The sequence below is a fragment of the Nomascus leucogenys genome, chromosome 5 (assembly GCF_006542625.1).
Source record: "Nomascus leucogenys isolate Asia chromosome 5, Asia_NLE_v1, whole genome shotgun sequence".
Classification (NCBI taxonomy): domain Eukaryota; kingdom Metazoa; phylum Chordata; class Mammalia; order Primates; family Hylobatidae; genus Nomascus; species Nomascus leucogenys.
In genome coordinates this window covers 47,830,567-47,849,023 of record NC_044385.1, presented here as the reverse complement: position 1 = coordinate 47,849,023, position 18,457 = coordinate 47,830,567, and the positions used below count along the sequence as shown (strand labels likewise).

At 49.7% G+C, this 18,457-nt stretch overlaps 1 protein-coding gene across 1 annotated transcript in view; it reads right to left on the bottom strand.

The window, feature by feature from the left end:
* Positions 1 to 17,613, bottom strand: part of ACOT11 (acyl-CoA thioesterase 11) — a 59,664-nt gene extending 42,051 nt beyond the window's left edge. Inside the window, exon 1 of the mRNA XM_003273070.3 lies at positions 17,410 to 17,613. Within this exon, the coding sequence (XP_003273118.1) occupies positions 17,410 to 17,442 (33 nt within the window). The 5' untranslated portion in view covers positions 17,443 to 17,613. The remainder of the gene's footprint in view (positions 1 to 17,409) is intronic.
* Positions 17,614 to 18,457: the final 844 nt, after the last annotated feature.

Sequence of the window (18,457 nt, the reverse complement as noted above, 5' to 3'; positions counted from 1 at the left end):
GGATAAAAATTAGGAAAAAAAGACCAGGCACAGTGGCTCATGCCTGTAATCCCAGCACTTTGGGAGGCTGAGGCGGGTGGATCACCTGAGGTCTGGAGTCCAAGACCAGCCTGGCCAACATGGTGAAACCCCGTCTCTACTAAAAATACAAAAATTAGCTGGGTGTGGTGGTAGGTGCCTGTAATCCCAGCTACTCCAGAGGCTGAGGCAGGAGAATCGCTTGAACCTGGGAGGCAGGGGTTGCAATGAGCCTAGATCGCGCCATTGCACTCCAGCCTGGGAGACAGAGCGAGACTCCATCTCAAAAAAAAAAAGGAAAAATGTCAAAATAAATAAATAAGAAAGGATGATCCAAGCTTAGAATGAGTGACTGGCAGATGGTGGTACTGGTTACTGAGCTGGGGGAGATCAGTGTAGAAGTAAGTAGGGGACAAGAATTTGTGAGATCCTATTAAACATTTAAAGAGAGGAATCAAGGACCTCAGGCCTGGAGCTCACTGCAGAAGAGGCCACACCTGGAGATACTAACCTATATAGGTATTTAAGATCCACAGGATTTTGAGACCTCGTGGTAAATGAAAGAAGGCTGCCAATTTTTGCTACTCCTCCTGTTCAAAGGTAGAGTCTAATCTCCTCCTCTTGAAGCTGAGTCATTTTTAGTGACATTTCAACAGTGACTCTGAGACTAGATCACGACACACCTTGCAGCTTCCCCCCAGGCCTCTTAGAACTCTTGCTCTGGTGGAGCCAGCTGCCAGGTAGAAAATCTAACTATCCCAAGACTGTCTTACTGAAGAGGCCACATGTGGGTGCTCCAAATGACAGTCCCAGCTAAGCCCAACCTTCCAGCCCTCCCCACTGAGGTGCCAGTGAGGGCATAATGGAGCCCCCAGTTCAGCCCATCCCCCACTAAGTTCCACTAAGCAGCCTCTATCTATGCCACATAGAGCAGAAGAACCACCCAGCCCAGCCCTGCCAGAATTCCTGACCCACAGAATCACAAGATGAAATAAACCAGTTGTTGCTTTAAGCTACTAAGGTTCGGGGTAGTTTGTTACACAGCCACCGTAACTAGAACAGACATCACCCAAGAAGATGGGTTGACAGAGACATTCACACTCGGCTTTTTTTTTTTTTTTTGAGACAGTCTTGCTCTGTCACCCAGGCTGGAGTGCAGTGGCACAATCTCGGCTCACTGCAATCTCCACCTCCCGGGTTCTAGCAATTCTCCTGCCTCAGCCACCCAAGTAGCTGGGATTATAGGAATACGCCACCATGCCCGGCTAATTTTTATATTTTTAGTAGAGATGGAGTATCACCATGTTGGTCAGGCTGGTCTCGAACTCCTGACTTCAAGTGATCTGCCTGCTTCGGCCTCCCAAAATGCTGGGATTACAGATGTGAGCCACCATGCCTGCCCTCACACTCAGCTATTTAGAAGTCATGTGGGGAGGAGGAACCTGCAAAGGAGACTGTGACGAAGCAGTCAGTGAGGTGGGAGGACCCCAGGAGAGTCTGGCTCTCCAGAGGGAAGGGGGCCCTGCTGGTGCGTGAGCTCTGAGTCAAGGCAGATGGGGAAACAAGCTATCACTGATTTTTGACAGGAAGGAAGGAAGGAGGGAGGGAGGGGGAAGACAGGAGCCCAGTTAGAGTGAATTAGGGAAAGAATGAGAGGTAATATGGTGGGAACAGAGAAAACTCTTTCCAAAATGTGTGTGGGAAAAGGGAGCAAAGAAACAAGGTAGCAGTTGGAAGGGGCTTTGTTTGCCTAGAGGCTGGGAGATACTAAAGCTGGTTGGTTCATCTGGTCCTGGGACAGACAGATCCAGTAGGAGAGATCCTACTGAGCCAAGAGAACTTTCTACAGCACAGGGGCTGTCAAAGAATTGCCTTTGCAGAAGCTCAAAGATCCCTTTTCAGAAATCTATGACTGCTATTTATCATGTACCTACTGTATGCCAGGTCTCGTTCTTGGGGCCCTTTAATTCTCACTCTGAAGCAGGAATCCTCATTCCTTATTTTACAGATGAGAGAAAGGAAATGGACAGGGAACAAGGAATGGGCTATCCATGCACTCCCGGCCAGTAAAAGGCAAAGGGGAGACTGGACCTGGGTCCTTCTGACTCCAGAGCCTGGCAGAAGTGCAGCTGGAGGGAGATCAGGTCACCCAACAACTGGAACTTCTGATACACAGCCTGGGACTTTGGACACCTTGTATCAGTTGCCTCCCAGCACTGCTACCTTCTGCGTGATATGAGCCTATAGGAAAAGAGCTCACTGCAGAAGTGGTTTCTGACCTGTGGATCCCACCCAGGTAGTGGGATCTGCCGGGTAAAGAGTATCACTGCCACGACTCCCCATCCAGAAGGCCTGCCTTCCTGTTTGCCCAGCTGAGAACCAGTCTGCACAGACACACCTTCTCCTCGCCTTGCTGCCTGGAAGCTCTAATTCAGTCTTCAAAAGCAAGGGGAGGGTGGGGACCAAGTAAACTCAAAGGCCAAGGAGGGCCTGGGGTGGTGTGGGGGAAGACTGTGCTGAGATGCAAGGCTATGCTTTTCCCCTCGGACTCGCTTCAGAGAGGGCCCCTCCCTTGGCCCCAAAGTCACTTAATGCTTGGGCCCCTTCCTCTCCCATGTTCGCCCTGCTCTCAAAGCCTATAGGCACATGTACATCTGATCTCTTAACACTCCTTCTCTGTAAATACCTGCCATGGCATTAAGCTACCCGGCAAAAGGCAGGCTCCAGTTGCAGGGACCATTATCACCCCCCACATCCCTATGTTATGAATGAGGAAGCTGAGGCTGGGGAAGAGATCCAGTCAAGAACCAGCCAGAGTCTTCCGGCTTCAGACCTCCCACTCGTCCCTCCCAACACTCACGGGGCTGTATCCCTGGAGAAGAAAAAGAGGAACTGGGTCTCTCCACACCCTCCCTAAGGGATCAAAAGAAAACTCAGACGCACCTGCTTCAGCTCAGCCCACGTGTGGTGCTGGAAACCAGAGGCCGCTGAAAGGAAGTCCCAAGGTCACACCCCTTCCGACCTCTCACCGAGTCCAGGTCTGGGACAGGGCCACACCTGGGCAGGGCCACACCCCAGGGCAGATCACAGCCTATTCTAGAGGTCGTAAATAAGACAATGCCAAGGAATGGAGAGACCTGAGATTCCCCACCCCCAGCAAGCAACCTGAACCTGGTCCTCTCTGGGCCACAGCCCGGGTGCTGTTAGCCAAGCTCTGACCTACTAGGCTTCTGAATAACAGACGACGTAAAGCTGCACACAGCTTTCTTTCTTTTTTTCTTTTATTTTTTCTTTTTCTTCTGGAGACAGGGTCTTGCTCTGTCACCCAGGTTGGAGTGCAGTGGCGCCATCATGGCTCACTGCAGCCTCTACCTCCCAGGCTCAAGCAATCCTCCCACCTCAGCCCCTTGAGTAGCTTGAGTAGCTGAGGCTACAGGCATGCACCACCACACCTGGCAAATTTTTTTTTTTTTTTTTCCGACATGGAGTTTCACTCTGTTGCCCAGGCTGGAGTGCAGTGGCACAATCTCGGCTCACTGCAACCTCCGCCTTCTGGGTTCAAGCAATTCTCCTGCCTCAGCCTCCCGAGTAGCTGGGATTACAGGCACAAGCCTCCACACCCAGCTAATTTTTATATTTTTAGTGGAGATGGGGTTTCACCATGTTGGCCAAGCTGGTCTCGAACTATTGACCTTAAGTGATCCACCGCCCCCCACCCAGCCTCCCAAAGTGCTGGGATTACAGGCATGAGCCACGGCACCAAGCCTAATTTTTTAAATTTTATTTTTACTAAGACGAGGTCTGTGTTGCCCAGGATGGTCTGCAACTCCTGGGCTCAAGGGATCCTCCTGCCTCTGCCTCCCAAAGTGCTGGGACTACAGGCATGAGCCACTGAGCCTGGCCCATAGAGCTTTCTAGGCTGTAAACTAATACACACATGTGGTAATAAGAAACTCCTTGAAGACAGGGGCCACATCTCATGTGTCTCTGGAATCCTGGTGCATCCTTACTAAGCACCTACTAAGTTTCAGGCCTTTCTATACATGATATAAAATTGCTTTGTATCCATAACACCATTCATCCTCACCAAAACCCTGTGAGGGACAATTATACCTCCTGCACAGAAAAGGGAAGTGAGGCTTGGGTTATAAAACACTTGTCTAATGGTACTCTGCCAGTGAGCGATGGAGCTGAGATTTTGCTTTTCTCAATACCAAAGCCATTTCTACTCACTGGGCTGCCTCTCCAAAAGTTGCTTAAACTGGGTGCAGTGGCTGACACCTATAATCCCAGCACTTTAAGAGGCCAAGGCAGAAGGATCACTTGAGGCCAGGAGTTCAAGACCAGCCTGGGCAACATGGCGAAACCCCATCTCTAGAATACATTTTTAAAAAATTAGCTGAGCAGCCAGGCACGATGGCTCACACCTGTAATCCCAGCACTTTGGGAGGCCGAGGTGGGCGGATTGCCTTGTAATCCCAGCACTTTGGGAGACTGAGGTGGGCAGATTGGCTAAGGTCAGGAGTTTGAGACCAGCCTGGCCAACATGGTGAAACCCCGTCTCTACTAAAAATACAAACAATTAGCCAGGCGTGGTGGCAGGCGCCTGTAATCCCAGCTACTCAGGAGGCTGAGGAAGGAGAATCGCTTGAACCCAGGAGGCGGAGGTTGCAGTGAGCCAAGATCGCGCCACTGCACTCCAGCCTGGGCAACAGAGCGAAACTCTGTCTCAAAAAAAAAAAAAAAAAAAAAAAAAAAATAGCCAAGCATAGTTGACACATTGTTCTTTTGGTTGCTAGGTCACCTGTACCAGTTACTTGTGAGGCTGAGATGGGAAGCTACAGCTGGAAGATCACCTGAGCCCAGGAATTCAAGGCTGCAGTGAGCTATGATCGCACCACTGCACTCCAGCCTGCACAACAGAGCGAGACCTTGTCTTGAGAAAACAAAAACAGATGCTTAATAATTCATGTCCACTGATATTAATTAGTTAATGTATCATTTGCTGAGGACAAATTATTACTACTGAAGAAGCCCTAGGCAGGATATAGATATTACATGGACAAGGGGGTCAAGGAGGCTGCCCTTAACTCCCTCCTCATTTCTCTGTGGACCTGGCTTCTTCACATCTCTCACATACAGGTGCCTCTGCCTGGATCATTCTTCCTAACCCAGAAAAGCTTTTAGGGCCAGCCTAACCCATCACCTCCTCCAGGGAGCCCACCCTGACCACTGGGCTGGTGAGGGGCTATCTTGGTGCTTCCCTCTGTCACATCCTGGCCATGCTGTGCTGCCATAGTAGGTTTGTACCTCCCTCTGTCTCTCCATCAACCTGAGGGCATCTGAGGACAAGTCTAGTCTGGCTCATCCCTATGTTCCCAAAGTGTCAGACTCTGGTCTGCCCCAGTCCATCACTGCCCCAATGTCACCTCTAACCTGCAAGGCTGCCCCTGGGAATGGCAGGAGCACACAGGCCTGCAGCCAGGGAGCTGGCAGAGGACCCAGTCAGCAGCACCATCTGTCCCTGGAGCCACGGGACAGAGCAGGCATAAGGCAGAGGTGTCAGTTCCTTGGCTCAGCCAGGTCAGCCCAGGACAAGGAGAGGAGCTTCAGCACCCTGGGCCCCTGCCCAGCTGGAGCTCAGGGTCAGACGAGGCTTTGAATTCTCTAATTAGATCACAGTGGCTTAATACCAGAGCCTTGGTTTTCTAACCTGTAAAGCCAGATAAATACCAGAAGCCTTGCAAAGCTGTTGGGAAGTTTAAACATGCCCAACACTTAGAAGGTCCTCAACAGAAAAGTTTGCTTTCACCATCTCATCTGACCAACTGACCCTGCCATTGAACCACTGAGAAAACTGAGGTTCACATGAGATGGAAAAAAAAGAAAAGAAAAGAAAAAATATTCACCATGGCCAATTATGTGCCGAGTTCTCCATTTTTTCAACATCTCTATTCCTGACAACAGTTTGGCATGATCTGCAGGAAGAGAACTGGTTCATATTAGGAAACTGATGCCCACAGAGGTGAGGTGAGTTAGTGCCTCTAAGGCAGCACCCTTTTCGTCATCGGGCCGAGTGATGAGCAGCCCTCCGAAGGCTCCCGGGATGCCAGCTTGGCCCTGCTCCAGCCCAGGCACAGGTGAGGGGCAGTGGGCAGCCTCCCTCGACCGTGAGGTGTGTGGTGGGGTCAGCTCAGCCTGGGGCCCTGAATCTACACTGTCAGTGTGTGAGGGTGGACAGAGGAGGCTAGGATGGGATGGGTCCACATGTAACAGTGAGGCCACATTCTGGGTGCACAGAAGTTCCAGATGCCCCCCTAGCCAAGACAAGGGCTGGAAAGGGGGACCCAGGCTAGCAGATGGGAGCTCTGGGTCTCTTGCCAGGTGTGCAAGCCCAGGCACGTCACCTCACTTCTCTGTGCCTCGTCTCTCACAGGGGCTGAGCCTTTCACCCACCTTCCTGTTGTAAAGAGTCAGGGGGTGAATGGGGAGGCAGCTGAGACCTTCAAGGTGCTGGCCATACAGAGAAGGGGAACCATGATGATGTGTTTCCCTGGGTCGCTGAGCCCAGCATGCAGGGATTGCATACCTTGGCACTAAGCCTGGGGACCAGAGAGCCCTCATGGCTCTCACAGTCAGGTAGCCAGGACAACATGACCCACAGTGATCGAAAGCCCAAACTCAGCCTACAAGGCCTAGACCCCTAGCCTGCAGGTCCTGGAAGCCTCCCCTCAGCCTCTTCCAGGTGTTCACTTTGCTCCCTCCACTCCAAGTGGAGTGAGGAGTGAGCAGCAGGGGCTGCTGGGCCCCTATTCAGCTGCTCAGATGCACCAAGCTCGCCCCAGCCTTGGAGCCTGCAAATGGATGCTGTTCCCCTTGCCTGGAATGCTGCTCCCCCAGATCTTCCCAAGGTTGCCTTCTCAGCTGCTAGCTTTCTGCTCAGCTGTCATCTGCTCAGAAAGCTCTCCCCTGAGCCCCTCATCATTCTCTCACAGTTCCCTGTTCTCCAGACAGTCTCAATTTAATCCCAGCAATGCTACTTACTAGCTGTGTGACCTCGGGCAACTTACTTAACCTGTCTGTCTCAGTTTCATCTTTAATACAGACACAATTATCTACTTCACAGAGATGTTATAAGGAATAATGAGTTGATGCAGGCATGGCATACAGCTAGCACTTGTACGGCATTTACTCTTATTACTACTATTCGTAGCACTTATTGCAGATTTTCATCATTGTTTATTTGAATACCGTCTCCCTATCTCTCCTGCACTAGCTTCAGCTCCAGGAGACAGGCTGTATCATAGGCCACAGCATACCCAGCACCAGCTACCTGTTAATCCCCCAGTACAGTAAGTACCCGTGGAGGGAACAAGTGAAGCGTGTACAACATCCTGAGGAGACATCATTAACTCTAGGGACAGGCAAGATGAGGATTCAAAGGAGAAATGATAGCTGAGCTGGGTTTTGAAGGATGAAGAAGAGTCCTCCACTGAAAAGGGAAAAGTTGAAAGCTTTTCATCCAAGATGTGGAATAAAACAAAGATGCCCACTTTCACCACTTATATCCAGTGTAATACTGGAAGTCCTAGCCAGAGCAATTAGGCAAGAGAGAGAAATAAAGAGCATCCAAATTGGAGAGAAGGAAGTTAAATTGTCCCTGTTTGCAGATGTCATAATCCTATATACAGAAAACCCTAAGGCCTCCACTAAAAAACTGGTAGGAATAATAAATTCAGTAAAGTTGCAGGATACAAAATCAACTTACAAAAGTCAGTGGTCTTTCTATATACTAATAGCAAACTATCTAAAAAAGAAATCTAGAGGCCGGGCGCGGTGGCTCACGCTTGTAATCCCAGCACTTTGGGAGGCCGAGGCGGGCGGATCACGAGGTCAGGAGATCGAGACCACAATGAAACCCCGTCTCTACTAAAATTACAAAAAATTAGCCGGGCGTGGTGGCGGGCGCCTGTAATCCCAGCTACTCGGAGAGGCTGAGGCAGGAGAATGGCGTGAACCCGGGAGGCAGAGTTTGCAGTGAGCCGAGATTGCGCCACTGCGCTCCAGCCTGGGTGACAGAGCAAGACTCCATCTCAAAAAAAAAAAAAAAAGAAATCTAGAAAACAATCCCATTGACAATAGCTACGAAAAATAAAATAAAATAAAATACTGAGAATAAATTTAACCAAGGAGGTAAAAAGCCAGGAGTGGTGGCTCATGCCTGTAATTCCAGCTACTCAGGAGGCTGAGGTGGGAGGATTGCTTGAGTCCAAGAGTTTGAAACCAGCCTGGGCAACATAGCAAGACTCTATCTCTTAAAGTGTTTTTTTCAGTGCACACATGGGTAGATAAAGAATTTAAATTTTTTTCTTTTTTTTTTTTTGAGATGGAATCTTGCTCTGTCACCCAGGCTGGAGTTCAGTGGCATGATCTCGGCTCACTGCAACCTCCGCCTCCCGGGTTCAAGCGATTCTCCTGCCTCAGCCTCCTGAGTAGCTGAGATTACAGGTGCACGCCACCATGCCTGACTAATTTTTGTATTTTTAGTAGAGATGGGATTTCACCATGTTGACCAGGCTGGTCTCGAACTCCTGACCTTGTGATCTGCCCGCCTCAGCCTCCCAAAGTGCTGGGATTACAAGCATGAGCCACCATGCCTGGCCTAAGTATAAAAATTTTTTTAAATTTTTTTAAATAAAAAATCAGCCAGGTGTGGTGGCACATGCCTGTAGTCTCAGCTACTTGGGAGGCTGAGGCAGGAGTATCATTTGAGCCCAGGAATTCATAGTTGCAGTAAGCTATGATCAGACCACTGCACTCCAACCTGGGCAACAGAGGGAAACACTGTCTCTTAAAAAATAAAGGAGATGAAAGATCTCTACAGTGAAGACCAGATGCGATGGCTCACGTCTGTAATCCCAGCACTTTGGAAGGCCAAGGTGGGTGGATCACCTAAGGTCAGGAGTTCGAGACCAGCCTTGCCAACATGGTGAAACCCTGTCTCTACTAAAAATACAAAAATTAGCCAGGCATGGTGGCACACACCTGTAATCCCAGCTACTCAGGGGGCTGAGGGAGGAGAATCACTTGAACCCAGGAGGCAGAGGTTGCAGTGAGCCAAGATCATGCCACTGCACTCCAGCCTAGGTGACACAGCAAGACTCTGTCTCCAAAAAAAAAAAAAAGCTCTACAATGAAAACTATAAAATGTTAATGAAAGAAATTGAAGAAGATATAAATGAAAAGATCCCATGTTCATGGATCAGAAGAATTAATGTTACAATGTCCATACTACTCAAAGCAATCTACAGATTCAATGCAATCCCTATCAAAGTGCCAATGACATTCTTCACAGAAACAGAAAAAACAAGCCTAAAATTCATATGGAACCACAAAAGACCCCAAATAGCCAAAGCAATCTTGAGCAAAAAGAGCAGAGCCAAAGGCATCATACTATACTAACTGATTTCAAAATATACTACAAAGCTACATTAATCAAAACAGTATGGTACTGGTATAAAAACAGACAGACATATAGACCAGTGGAACAGAATAGAGAGCTCTAAAATAAATCCACACATTTACAGCCAACTGATTTTCAACAAAGGTGCCAGAACACACATTGGGGAAGGAACAGTCTATTCCATAATTGATGTTGGGAAAACTGGATACCCACATGTAGAAAAATGAAATCAATCCCTTATCTCTCACTGTATAAAAAAATCAACTCAGGCCAGGTGCAGTGGCTCACACCTGTAATCTCAGCACTTTGGGAGGCTGAGGAAGGTGGATCACCTGAGGTCAGGAGTTCGAGACTGGGCTGGCCAACTTGGTGAAATCCCATCTCAACTAAAAATACAAAAGTTAGCTAGGCCTGGTGGCATGTATCTGTCATCCCAGCTACTTGGGAGGCTGAGGCAGCAGGAGAATCACTTGAACCTGGGAGGAGGAGGTTGCAGTGAGCCGAGATCACACCACTGCACTCCAACCTGGGCAACAGAGTGAGACTCCATCTCAAAAAAAAATTAAAAATAAAAATGAATTAAACACTTAAATGTACGACCCCCAAACTACGAAATTACTAGAAGAAAACATAAGGGAAACACTTCATGACATTGTGCTAGGTAAGAATTTTTTGGATAGGGTCTCAAAAGCACAGGCAACAAAAGCAAAAATAGATGTGATTTCTTTATACTAAAACACTTCTGCACAGCAAAGGAACCAATCAACAGAGTTAAGAGACAACCTACAGAATGGGAGAAAATATTTACAAACTATACGTCTGACAAGGGGTTAACACCCAAAATATACAAAGAAGTAAAACAACTCAAAAGCAAAAAAAAAAAAAAAAAAAATGGGCAAAAGACCTGAATAGGCATTTCTCAAAGGAACCTATACAAATGTCCACCAGGTATATGAAAAAATGCTCAACATCACTAATCACCATGAAAACGCAAATCAAAACCACAATGAAATAGCATCTCACACCTGTCAGAATGGCTACTATCAAAAAACCAGAGTCGGGCGTGGTGGCTCACGCCTGTAATCCCAGCACTTTGGGAGGCCAAGGCAGGCAGATCACAAGGTCAGGAGTTCGAGACCAGCCTGACCAACATGGTGAAACCCTGTCTTTGCTGAAAATACAAAAAATTAGCCAGGCGTGGTGTTGCAATGTCTGTAATCCCAGCTATTTGGGAGGCTGAGGCAGGAGAATCACTTGAACCCGGGAGGCGGAGGTTGCAGTGAGCCAAGATCATGCCACTACACTCCAGCCTGGGTGACAGAGCGAGACTCCGTCTCAAAACAAACAAACAAACAAACAAACAAAACCGGAAGACAATATGTGTTGGCAAGGACTTGGGGAAAAGGCAACCTTTTGACACTGTTCATGGGAATGTAAATTGGTACAGCCATTATAGAAAACAGTGTGGAGGTTCCTCAAAAAATTAAAAATAGAATTGCCATAAGATCCAGCAGTCCCACTACTGGGTATATAGCCAAAGGAAATGAAATCAGTATATTGAAGAGATACCTGCACTCCCATGTTTATTGCAGCACTCTTCACAATAGTCAAGATATGGAACCAACTAAGTGTCCACCAATGGATGAATGGATTTTTTAAATGTGGTATAAAGCTGAGTGTGGTGGCTCAAACCTGCAATCTCAACACTTTGGGAAGCCAAGGGGAGAGGATAGTTTGAGGCCAGGAGTTCAAGACCAGCCTGGTCAACATAGAGGGAACCCATCTCTACAAAAACTTAAAAAAAAAAAAAAAAATTAGCTGGGCACAGTGGTGCATACCTCTAATTCCCAGCTACTCAGGTGGCTGAGGCAGGAGGCTTGCTTGAGCCCAGGAGCTCAAGGCTGCAGTGAGCCATAATTGCACCACTGTATTCCAGCCTGGGTGACAGAGCAGGACTCCATCTCAAAAAAAAAAAAAAAAAAATACACACACACACACACACACACACACACTATGGAATACTATTCAGCCATAAAAATAAAATAAAATCCTGCCATTTGCAACTACACGGATGAACCTGGAGTATGTTATGGTGGAGTTTTTTTGTTTTCTTTTCTTTTGTTTTGTTTTGTTTTTGTTTTTGTGTGTGACAGGGTCTGGCTCCGTTGCCTAGGCTGAAATGCAATAACTTCAGCTCACAGCAACCTCCACCTCCCAGGCTCAAGCCATCCTCCCAACTCAGCCTCCCAACTAGCTGGGACTAGAGGTGCATGCCACCACACCTGGCAATTTTTGTGGTTTTTGTAGAGATCGGGTTTTGCCATGTTGCCCAGGCTGGCCTCGAAGTCCTGAGCTCAAGTGATCCACCCATCTCAGCCTCCCGAAGTACTGGGATTATGGGCATGACCCACCTCCCCCAAAGTATGTTATATTAAGTGAAATAAGGGCCAGGCACAGAAAGACAAATACCACATGACCTCACTCAGATGTGAATCTTAAAAAGTTGATTTCATGGAAATAGAGTATAATGCTACTTATCAGAGGCAGGGGTTGTTGGGGGGATGGAGAGATCTTGGTCAGAGGATGCATAATTACTCTTAGGAGGAATAAATTTCAAGAGATCTATTATACAGTAAGGTGATACAGTTAATGACAACACATATCGTATTCTTGGAAAATGCAGAGTAGATGTTCTGCACCATCACCAAAAAAATGAAAATTATGTGAGGTAATGTATCTGTTAATTAGATTTAATCATAACATAATGTATACATACTTCAAAACGTCATTTGTACATGATAAAAACATAGAATGTTATCTGTCCATTTATTTTTTTAAAAATTTTTTTTTGAGATAGAGGCTTGTTCTGTCACCCAGGCTGCAGTGCAGTGGCGTAATCTCGGCTCACTGCAACCTCCACCTCCCAGGTTCAACTGAGCACATCCAGCTCATTTTTGTATTTTTAATAGAGACAGGGTTTCTCCATGTTGGTCAGGCTCCTCAAGTACTCCTGACCTCAAGTAATCCACCCACTTCGGCCTCCCAAAGTGTTGGGATTATAGGCATGAGCCACCATGCCTGGCCCATTAGAAAAAATTTTTTAAATGAGGTAATCATTCCCTTATGCTATGCATATTAAAATAAAATTTTGGAAAGCAATAAAAGAGTCCTCCAGATAAATTAAGAACACTGGCAGGGCATGGTGGCTCACGCCTGTAATCCCAGCACTTTGGGAAGCCGAGGCGGGTAGATCACCTGAGGTCGGGAGTTTGAGACCAGCCTGACCAACATGGAGAAACCCCATCTCTACTAAAAATGCAAAATTAGCCGGGCATGGTGGCACATGCCTGTAATCCCAGCTTCTTGAGAGGCTGAGGCAGGAGAATCGCTTGAACCTGGGAGACAGAGGTTGCGGTGACCCAAGATTGCAACTCCAGCCTGGGCAACAAGAGCGAAACTCCGTCTCAAAAAAAAAAACAAAAATAAAAACAAACAACAACAACAACAAAAACACTAAGAGTGGGCCGGGCGTGGTGGCTCATGCCTGTAATCCCAGCACTTTGGGAGGCCAAGGCAGGTGGATCACCTGAGGTCAGGAGTTCAAGACCAGCCTGGCCAACATGGTGAAACCCCGTCTCTACTAAAGATAGAAAAAATTAGCCGATGGCACGCACCTGTAGTCCCAGCTACTCAGGAGGCCGAGAAACGAGAATCGCTTGGACCAGGGAGGTGGAGGTTGCAGTTAGCTGAGATGGCACCACTGTACTCCAGCACTCCAGCCTGGGCGACTGCCTCAAAAACAAACAAACAAAAAAAACACTAAGAGTGTCTGCCCATGGCTGAGCCTGGGGGTTCACATATGGCTCCTGAACAGGCTGATGCTACATGTTCAAGTCTCACTTCTTCCTCCAGGAAGCCTTCTGGGACCACCTCAGCCCGCTTCTGAGCACCTGTGGTCACTCATTCATTCAGCAGTTTTGGGACTCCTCATATATGATAGGCCCATCATTTTATGTCTAAGGTCTCCCCACCTCCAACACAGAGTAGGGTCCTCGAGAGAGATGGGACCCTGCCTCTCACTGTCAGGATCAACCTCACGGTGGCAGACAAACCCTTCACAAACATTCAGAGCCCCCGGATGTCCAGGCTGGTGGGGACCTCAGGGATCACCCAGCACCCTAAGGCCTAGAGAGAGGAACCCCTGGCCAAAGGTCACACCGTGAACCCCGGGGGGAACATCCAATTGTTGTGCCCTGAACCTCCCCACACTCTGGGTTAGACCCCTTATGAAGCTGAGGAGGTTGTGGGGAGCCCTCTAGCTGTCCTCAGGTTCAAGGTAAAGCAGTAGGATTGCATTGTGTGGTTGGAGGCTAATACAAAAATCAGCCGGGCATGGTGGTGGGCACCTGTAATCCCAGCTACTCCGGAGGCTGAGGCAGGAGAATCCCTTGAATCCAGGAGGCAGAGGCTGCAGTGAGCCAAGATTACACCACCGCACTCCAGCCTGGGTGACAGAGTGAGACTCCATCTCAAAACAGAAACAAAAACAAAAACAAACCAAAACAAAAACAACCAGCCTCATCACCATTTCTGGAGTAAAAAAAGCTTCTGAGCCCCACTGAGAGCTGACCTGGGCCAGGCTAGACCTGAGGCTGGGCAGAGGTTCTCAGACTTCCCAGGACCCTTGCCCACCTCCTACGAGGGCACCAGTGGGTCCCTGCTAGCCCAGAAATGTGAGACTCAGTGCCCAGTGTAGACTGACATCTTGGAAAGGGAAGGAAGAGCTCTCCACGGGGAGAGGCAAGGATTGAAGCGGGACAGGGAGACCTTTCCGGCACCAGCACGCTGGCACCCAGCAGTTCTCCCAGCCCCGAGCGTGGCAGCAGGCTGACCACTTCATTCGGTCGCCCACTCACTTGCTGGGTACCCAGGGGCGAGTAGGAACCCGAGCCCTCGAACTCCAATGCTGACTCTGTCTACAGTGCCACAGGACACTGAAAATGGCCCCCAACCATGCAAAGTGGGGCTTGTGGATTATCTGAGACCCCCTCTTCTGTTCCCAGTTTAGTCCCTATTAAAGACAATTTGGTGAGTTTGTTGTTGTTGTTGCTGGGTTTTTTTATTGTTGTTGTTGTTGTTTTTTTTTGAGACCACTCTGTCTCCCAGGCTGGAGTGCAGTGGTGTGATCTCGGCTCACTGCAACCTCGGCCTCCTGGGTTCAAGCGATTCTCCTGCCTCAGCCTCCCGAGTAGCTGGGACTATAGGAGCATGCCACCATGCCCAGCTAATTTTTGTATTTTTGGTAGAGATGGGGTTTCACCATGTTGGCCAGGCTGGTCTCGAACTCCTGGCCTCAAGCGATCCACCCGTCTTGGCCTCCCAAAGTGCTGGGATTACAGGCATGGGTCACCACACCCAGCTTGGTGGGGTTTTTTGTTTGTTTTTGTTTTTGTTTTTGTTTTGAGACAGGATCTCACCTGTCATTCAGGCTAGAGTACAGTAGCATGATCTTGGCTCACTGCAGCCTCCACCTCCCAGGCGGGCTCAAGTGATCCTCCCACTTCAGCCTCCCAAGTAGCTGGGTCCGCAGGTGCACGCCACCATGCCCAGCTTTTTTTTTTTTTTTTTTTTTGTATTTTTGGTAGAGATGGGATTTCACCATGTTGGCCTGGCTGGTCTCAAACTCCTGAGCTCAAGCAATTCACCTGCCTCAGCCTCCCAAAGTGCTAGGATGACAGGTGTAAGCCACCATGCCTGGCCAGGGATTGTTGGTTTATTTGTTTGCTTGTTTGCTTTTCATTAAAAACAGCTTTGGAACCAAGCCAGAAAATGTTCCCAAACCCTCTTATATTCCAGAGGAACTAAGGGAATTCAAGAGAAATCCAAAGAGATCTGCCATCCAGACAATGGTGCAGAGGTGGCAATCAAGGCCAGAGTGTTCTTAGCTGACAGGAGGCCACCTGTGTCGTCAAGACCCCAACTTCCACCCCCAGACTCAACAAAGGTAGTGCAAGGAAGCTGAATGCCAGCTGGGCTCAGAGTCGGGATGTGTGGGTTGGAATCCCATTATCTGTGCCTTCACCTGGCTGAGCCTCAGGTTCCTTAAGAGCTCAGACTCTGGGGCCAAACTGCTGGGTTCAAATCCCAGCTCTGCCACTTCCTACCATTGTGATCTTGGGCAAGTCACTTACCCTCTGTGAGGTTCCTTATCTGGGATACGGGGATGATAACTGTACCTACCTCATAGAGAACTGAATGAGTTCATAAATGCAAAGAGCTATGTGAAGATTTGTCACTATTGTTATCTCTGTAAAATGGTGATAATGATATGCCTCTTCCCCGGCGCCTTGCCCCCAGTTACTGATGAAGGAAAAAGTCATAAAGGGTTAAATACAACAGGGCACAAGAGAAGATACGAGGAGCCCCTCCCACCTAGGAGACACTCTGCCCTGCACTCAGGTGACAAGAGCAAGCGCCCTGCTACTCAGATCCCACCCTTGCCCTCGCTGCTGAAAAGCTGCCTGTCCCCATTCATTCATTAAGCATTCCCTGGCCTCTGGCCACACCCGTCCCTGTGCTGGGTATACCAAGAGCAGCCTCGTGTTGCTCCCTGGCTGGTGGGAGGGATGTATGTGCCAGTCTAGCACACAATCCAGTGTGAAAAGGGGCTAACACAGAGGCTCATGGTGCCATGAGAAATCTGGGAAGGACTTCCAGAGGAGGCAGCAGAGATCTGAGCTGAGATCTGAGGGCTCAGAAGGAACTTGCCGGGGAGACAAGTTTTGGGGAGATGCAGGAAGGCTGGGGGTAACTCCGGCAGAAGACACAGCAAGTACAACAGCCTGGAGGAGAGAACAAAGGTGGGACACCGAGGCCGTGGAGGGCAGCTCGCTATGGCTGAGGCAGAGACAGCAGAGGGGTGGGGACGGTGGAAGAAAAAGGGAGGCGTGGGCAGGGGCCAGAGTGCCAACATCCCTTTGTCTCAAGTAAGGGATGTGAAAATCATCCTCGGGTAGCTGCCTGAGCAGGTGAGGAGTCAGCACATTTACCTTTTAGAAGCATCCCTCCAGTGTGGAGAGTAGACTGAAAGGGGCTGACATGGGACAGGGGAGCCAGGGGAGACAAGATGCACAGGGCCCGGTGAGGATGCTGAGCTGTGCAGTGGCTGCGCAGATGGAGGGAGAGGATGGATAAGACATTTAGTTGTTCCACCCCCTTTTAATAAAGGCTTTTCCTGAAAATATCCTCAGAGGTCAGCCACACTACACCCATTACAACCTCTGCCAGTCTGTCCTGAGCCCATCTCCATACACTCCATCCACTGCCAGGCGCTGCTGGGCACTTGGGTCTGCCGTGTGCCTCAGCACCTAATCTCACCTCCAAAGTGCAGGGAAAAGTTCTCTTCAAGGTCACCTTGCAGGACAGCTTCCGCAGCCCTCATGTGATCCTGTGCTTGCAATCCCAAAGAGGTTCTGCTCCCTGAGAACGCCGGCCTCACCCCACCACACATACTCACTTACACCCATACCTCATACCCTGTCACTCCCATCAGCTCTGTGGCTTTGGGGTCCTGAGCTCTGAGCATGAAGCACCGCAAGGCCATGGAGCTCAGACGTCCCCCAGAAACATGCACAGAGCTCTGCAGGGAGAAACGTACACCCACCGAATAGATTTCCAGAGGCCAACACTTGCTGAAGGTGATTCCACTCAACGCAGCCAGCCCATGGGGGATCTGACAGCCCCTGGGGCTTGTTTGGAGATTGCTGCTGATAATAAACCAGCCCAGGGGCTCTGCGATTTCTCCTTCCAAAGAGAGCTAGAAAATGGCCCGTGGAGAGCGTGAGGAGATGAATTAAATGGAAAGGTCAATCTCTTTCTGGGTGCCCAGCCTCCAGAGCCCTCCCGCTGCCCCAGCCCACCCTCCATACCCGTCGCAGGTGATTTCCGACATTCTGGATCATCGTGCCGGGTGGCCGGGGAAAGCAGCGCCCTCCCAGAGACACAAGCTGGTCACCTGAGCAACAGCCAGGCCCAGACTCCAAATGAAGCCTGTGGGCCTCTCCTGCTCCTCCTCCCCAGCTCCCGCCCGCCCACCAGAGCCAGCTGTTACCACCCCGAGTCCCGCCTCTCTTCAGACTGCCCTCTACCCCCCTTCTCCTAGGAGCCCTGCATAGAAAGCTCCAGTGCTCGCCTAGCGGAGAGGAAGGACGAGGCTGCCAGCTAGGCCACAGCCACGTCAAGGGGCCTGTGCCCACCCACTGGGCACCCAGCCCCAGCCAAACTCCAGGCAGCCCCAGCCAAACTCCAGGCACCCCCAGTCCCAGAGCCCATCATCCTGCCAACAGTGTCTCTTGGCTCTGTGATCACTCCCAGGGAAGGGGGCTGGTGGGGGTCCAGGTCCCTGATCCCAGCCAGCAGATGGGCAAAACAGCCATAAGGTTTCCATCCATCCACAAGGGGACTGGCTGGAAGGTGGCAGGAGGCCAAGGAGCTGCCAGCAACCTCCCGGAGAGATACCAGACCCACCTGCTAGGATTCTTCACCCCAGGAGCGCTGCCCTCCAGCTCCTCAGCTCCAGGCCGCAGGCATCCAGCAGTTGCTGGCTGGGGACAGGACACACCCCTCACTTCCTTTAAATAGGCAGTGTGACTTTTCTAAAAGTGGCACCTGCCAAATTCCACCCCGATGGCCACGTAGGCTTCAGCCCCTTGGGGCACCCACTCCAGTTTCTCTCTAGCCACCACCAACTGAGAGACCACCAGGGTTTCCCCTTCTCCCTCTGACTTCTGCCCACAGGCTTGATCAGGAGGTCTTGACACTCACGTTGGACTAAGGACAGGACAATGAGTGCTTGGTGGCTAAGGGAAGTGGGGGGGGCAGGGAAAGGATTTAGGCATGGGGGCTGGGATGGACAACAGATGGAAAATAATAGCATGCACCCCATAATAACCAAGCACCTGCCGTGTGACAGGCCTC